This window comes from Buceros rhinoceros, unplaced genomic scaffold (assembly GCF_000710305.1).
Source record: "Buceros rhinoceros silvestris isolate BGI_N320 unplaced genomic scaffold, ASM71030v1 scaffold16270, whole genome shotgun sequence".
Taxonomy (NCBI): domain Eukaryota; kingdom Metazoa; phylum Chordata; class Aves; order Bucerotiformes; family Bucerotidae; genus Buceros; species Buceros rhinoceros.
Window position 1 is genome coordinate 1 of NW_010388015.1, and position 5,698 is coordinate 5,698.

Sequence of the window (5,698 nt, forward strand, 5' to 3'; positions counted from 1 at the left end):
TATAGAAAAAGAGGAGAGGGGCCAGCAGAGGTTGACCAGGACACAAGGGTGGCAGGCTGAGGGTGGCCACTGCGTGTCCAGAGAGCAGCACAGCCCCACCAACGAGCACACAGAAGAAACCCCCCGTCCTCGAGGGTTCCTGCCGCCGTAAAGCTGGCAGCAGCCACGCTGCGAGCAGTGGGTGGGAGTGGGGACCCCCGAGCTGCTGTCCCCCAGCAGCCCTTGGGTGACCGCCAGCAGTGATGCAGGGTTTTTCCCCACCAGATCACTACATGCAGGTGCTGAGCTGCAAGCAGGGCTGCGTCACGGAGCTGGCCTCGCAGCCCGGCCGCGAGAAGCCGCTGGAGGATTTCCTGCCCTCGCATTTCAACTACCTGCAGTTTGCCTACTACAACAGTAAGCAGCTGGGTGCCCCATCCCCTGCGGGTCACCAGTACGGGACGCGCTGCTCTGCACCGCCATTCTTCACGGGCAGGAATCATGCACTCGCAGAGTGGGTTGGGATGGGCAGGGACCTTCAAAAATCGTCTAGTCCAGCCCAAGGGCCATCTTGTGCTGGAGCAGGTTGCTCAGAGCCCTGTCCAAGCGGACCTGGAATGCTTCCAATGACAGGACTCCCCAGCTCATCTGTATAACCTGTGCCAGTGTCTCACCACCCTCATCACAGAAAATTTCCACCTCGTGGCCAACCCAAACCCACCTGTCTCGGCTTAAAGCCGCTACCCCTTCCCCTGTCAGTACAAGCCTTGGTAAAAAGTTGTCTCCATCCTCATTGTAGCCCCCCTGTATATATGGAAAGGCTGCAAGAAGGTCTCCCTGGAGCTTTCACACATCAGGCTCACCAACCCCAGCTCTCCCTGCTTGCCTTTGCAGAGGTGTCCCATCCCTCTGACCATTTTTATGGCCTCCTACGGACTCTAACAGGTCCTGGCACTTGTGCTGTGGACCCCAGAGCTGGACACAGTGTTCCGGGTGGGATCCATGAGAGTGGAGCAGAGTGGGGGACCATCCCCTCCCTGGACCTGGTGGCCCGTCTTCTCGTGCTGCAGCCCAGGAGACTCTTGGCTTTCTGGGCTGTGAGTACCCGTTGCTGGCTCATGCCCAGCTTCTCAACCGGGGCCTCCCGGGATCTCCCAGTCCTCGCCCGGCTGCTCTGCACCCACCTGTTCCCCACTCGTCACTGATATTGGTCCAGAACCTTCCGCCAGACCCTCTCCATGAGAGTCACACAGCCTCACTCCTGCAGCCTGAATGTGGCACAGGAGAGCTGGTCTTGCTGCGCTTGGTTGCTGGAAGCCTCCGTGTCACTTTAGGTGCTCAACTCCCGGGCAGCTTCGCTTTCCAAGGGCAATAACAGCATTTCTGTTTCTCCTGCCAGCCGGCCACCTCTTGCTCCACACCATGGTGATACCCTCCCCCTCCAGAACCAGTAGTTACAACCTAGGCAAATAGACCCGATTTGATTTTGTTTTTTATTCACCTCCTTATAAAAAAAATCTAAACTGTGCAAATTTCTCCAAAAGGAGGGGGAAAAAAATGACTGCCAAGAAGGTTGAAAGGCTTCGATCCTGTGGATGGAAGTGGGTCGGGGTGCATAAGAGGCTAGAAATTGCAGCTTGGCCGGGGAGTGGTGGGTCTTGCTGGCTGGAGAGAGGCTTCAGGGTTTTTTTTCTAGGCAGTGGTCCTGGATTCTGGTGGGGTGGTTTCTGGAGGCAGGAGCACACCTTGGGCTCTTCATTTTGCCTCTGCGGCAGCAGTTTCCTCTGCTCCAGGGTATCCCGACAAGGCAGATGCTCCCTGGTTTCTCCTCCACATCCATGTTTGCTCCATCTCTGATGCTCTTGGAGGCGCCGTCAACAGCCCCGTTTCTCTTTGCAGATGGGAATTACGAAAAAGCCATTGAATGCGCCAAAACCTATTTGCTCTTCTTCCCGACCGATGAGGTGATGAACCAGAATTTGGCCTATTACACCGCCGTCCTGGGGGAGAGCCTGGCGGGACCCATCCAGCCCCGTGAGGTGAGCGAGCGGATGGCAGGGATGAGCCATTCGGGCCTTTACAGAGGTTCTGGGATCTGCCCTGGATGGGTTTGCTCTGGTCCAGCCACCGTTGTGGGTGAGGTGGAGAGGGATGGAGGGATGCAAGACCCAGCAAACGGGAAAATAGCCGAGAGACTGAAACCATCGCTGGCAAAGTGTCTTTGGCCAAGTGAAGGCTTGATGGCTTCCACAAAGGAACCAGCTCGTGTGGGACTGGTCTGCGAGAGGCAGCCAGACAGGCATTTTAGGAGGAGCTGAGCCTGCCTCTGCTGCAGACTGCCACAACTGAAGTCAAATTGCTCAAAAAGGAGAGGATTTGGCTTTGGAGCAGGTGGATCCATGTGCTCGGGTGCTGCCTGGGCAGTGGTAGGCAGGGAGGGAGGTCTCTGCCCCACCTCAGCTAAGGCAGGGAGGGGAATCTGCTTCTAGGGAGCTTTCTGCAGGAGGGACACGCATGTGCCACTGTGTCCCCCGCCCCTTCCCGGGGCTCGTCCACATGGGACAGGCAAGTTCACACAGCATGGGGAGAGCCACTTGCTTCCCAGCTACCAGAGGGACCAGGAAAGGGTGGGTCTGGTGGAGGGACCGCAGGAGTGATGTCAACCCTGTGCCCTCCTGCCCTCACTCGGGGTCTTTTGAGAGCCCTCATGCCGTGCCCTCACCCTGTCCCTCTGCCCCTCGCCACAGGAGATCTGGGCATACCACCAGCGAAGCCTGATGGAGAAGGAGCTGCTCTTCTTCAGTTACGACGTCTTTGGCATCCCCTTTGTGGACCCGGTGAGTGGCGCTGGACCAGGGTGGATGTGGTGGCCAGACGGGAAGGGGACGAGGGGTGAGGGGTCTGCATCCCAGCCAGATCCTCGCCCAGCTCCTGACGCTGTTCTTCTGGCTGCAGGACACCTGGACACCCGAAGAGGTGATACCGAAAAGGCTGCAGGAGAAACAGAAGTGAGTCTCGGCCAAGCTGATGCCCAAGCCCACGCCCTAAGGGGACTGATGGGATGTGCCCTCCTTCCGTCATGGGGTCTGGGCCAAAGGCCACGGCCAGGGAGCTGCTGCCAGGGAGCTGTTTTTTTACGCTGGGGCTGGGAGATACTGCTGGAGGGCAGAACTTTGCTCCCCACTGGCTCTTGGGGTGATGGGTGGGTCCTTCCAAGCTCACCTCAGCATTGAGATGACCCTCTCCAGCCTTGGGCTTTGTCACTGGCCCCTGGAGGCAACTTGTCCTGTCCTTGTCCTGGTGCCCCTTGTTCCTGACATGGGGACAGTGGGGCAGGGAGCTGATGGCTGCCACATGCGCAGGGTGGAGCGGGAGACAGCAGCACGCATCTCAGAGGAGATCGGCAACCTCATGAAGGAGATTGAGACGCTGGTGGAGGATAAGGCCAAGGAGTCTGCTGATATGAGCAAGTTCATCCGAGAAGGTGCGGAGGGCCAGGAGGGGAGGTGGGATGGGGACCTCCATGTCCTTGCTGCCAGTTCACGGTCCCTCCATGTGGGTTGTGGTACGAGCAGGTGGCTGGACCCCAGCTTGCCCCAGCGCTGTACCCCAGGGTTGGTGGCACCCATCCCTGTGTCCTCCTGATCCCGTTTGTGCCACAGGGGGTCCCTTGGTGTATGAAGGAGCCAGTGTCACCATGAACTCCAAGGCCCTGAACGGCTCCCAGCGTGTTGTGGTGGACGGGGTCCTTTCTGCTGAGGAGTGCCGGGAGCTGCAGAGACTCACCAATGTGAGCACAGGGACAGGAGGAGCGGGCAGGGAGGGGGCAGGGGGTGCTGAAGGGTCCCATCCTGAGGTTTCAGGAGTCAGACCAGTAACCAGATGGGTTTTGCAGGCAGCTGCCTTGGCCGGGGACGGCTACCGTGGGAAGACATCTCCCCATAGCCCCAGCGAGACCTTCTATGGCGTGACCGTCCTCAAGGCCCTCAAGGTGAGGGTGGCTGTGGGGAGGAACATGCTGTGGAGCCGAGGTGGGGGGGTTCGAAGGCAGGCAGCTGCCCGTGCCTGCCCAACCTCCCTGGGGCTGAACCTGTGGCCTCTCCATCCCCCGCAGCTGGGCCAGGAGGGCAAGGTGCCCCTGCAGAGCGCCTACCTCTACTACAACGTGACCGAGAAGGTGCGGCACATGATGGAGTCCTACTTCCGCCTGGAGGTCCCGCTGCACTTCTCCTACTCCCACCTGGTGTGCCGCACGGCCATCGCCGGTGAGCACGGCCTCGGAGGAGCACAACCCGAGGAGAAGCAAGTCTCCTGCAGCCTCTTGTCCTGTCAGGAGTCCCCTCTAACAGCTAGGGTGGGCTGGTCTTGGACCTTGTCTTGGAGACCTCCTTGCTGCTCCCTCCCCTGCTCCTTTCCCCACGAGGGAGGTGTGGGGAGCTTAAGCCCAAGTCCGGTTTGGGAAGAGGAGCAGCTCAGTTGGTTGCCTCCAGTGGGGCAGGTGGCTTCATGCTGTGCTGGATTTCAGCACCCAGAGGCATTTGGGATTGGGTGCTGGGAGAGGCTGTGTCTGGAGGGTCATGGAGAAGCCATGAGACAAGTCAGCAGAGGCTTGTGCCACCTGAATGACCTCGTGGTCCACATTCCACCGAGTGGAAGGGCTTTAAGCTACAGGTGACTTTCTTGTTGCCTCCGAGCACATAACTCTTGGGAACAGACCCTGGTCCTGCAGGGACCAAAGGGGTCCTCACAGCCAGGTCTCATTCCACCCTAGAGAAGCAAGAAGGCCGGAGTGACAACAGTCATGAGGTGCACGTGGACAACTGCATCCTCAACGCGGAAGCCTTGGTGTGTGTGAAGGAACCTCCAGCCTACACCTTCCGGGATTACAGGTATCGGTGGTGTCCGTCAGCCAGAGCTTCACCACCTGAGGGCACCAGGGCCTGGTGGCACCTGGATAGGGAGGAGCAGGGTGAGAGGACAACCTAAACCGGGCTCTCCTGCCTCTGGCTCTTGCTCTGCTGTTGTGGGAGCTCCAGACTCACCTGCCTGCTGGAGCTGCGGTGATCGTTGTCACCACCGCTTGTCCTCTGCTTCCTTTAGTGCCATCCTCTACCTCAACGGGGACTTTGAAGGAGGAGATTTCTATTTCACCAAGCTGGATGCCAAGACTGAGACCGTAAGTAGCTCAGCTCCCCGAGGAACCATGTGCAGCCCCACACCCAGCTTCTGCCTGCTTGCCCCATCCCCTGAGCCACTGCCGGGGTGAAGCCGGGGGTGGGAACCGGTCCGTCCTGCCCAGGGTCTCCCACCCATCGCAGGCACAGGTTCGGCCGCAGTGCGGTCGTGCTGTGGGCTTCTCCTCCGGCTCAGAGAACCCCCACGGAGTGAAAGCCGTGACCAAGGGCCAGCGCTGCGCCATCGCACTCTGGTTCACCCTGGACCCTCGACACAGCGAGCGGGTAGGCTCCCTCCCTGGAAGCGGGTGGGTTTTTTGGGGGGAACAGTGGCCATGCTCACCCCCCGGGGTCCACCCCGCAGGAGCGCGTGCAGGCGGATGACCTGGTGAAGATGCTTTTCAGCGTAGAAGAGGGGGGGGATTTGCTGCAGGAGATGGAGCCGGAGCAGGAGCCACCAGCTGCTGTCGCAGTGGGGAAGGATGAGCTGTGACATCCTGCAGAGACCAGGAGGTCCCTGCCCAGACCAGTGACACCAGTGTTGT

At 59.7% G+C, this 5,698-nt stretch overlaps 1 protein-coding gene across 1 annotated transcript; it reads left to right on the forward strand.

Moving 5' to 3' along the window:
- Positions 1 to 264: 264 nt before the first annotated feature.
- LEPRE1 (leucine proline-enriched proteoglycan (leprecan) 1) lies at positions 265 to 5,646 on the forward strand (the record flags this gene model as incomplete). Its single annotated transcript, XM_010144456.1, has 12 exons — positions 265 to 396; positions 1,879 to 2,018; positions 2,727 to 2,816; positions 2,935 to 2,987; positions 3,342 to 3,463; positions 3,642 to 3,769; positions 3,875 to 3,970; positions 4,094 to 4,244; positions 4,751 to 4,868; positions 5,080 to 5,155; positions 5,298 to 5,438; positions 5,518 to 5,646. Coding segments are annotated over 12 exons (1,376 nt in total), but the record flags the coding sequence as incomplete, so codon positions are not given.
- Between the last annotated feature and the right edge of the window lie 52 nt (positions 5,647 to 5,698).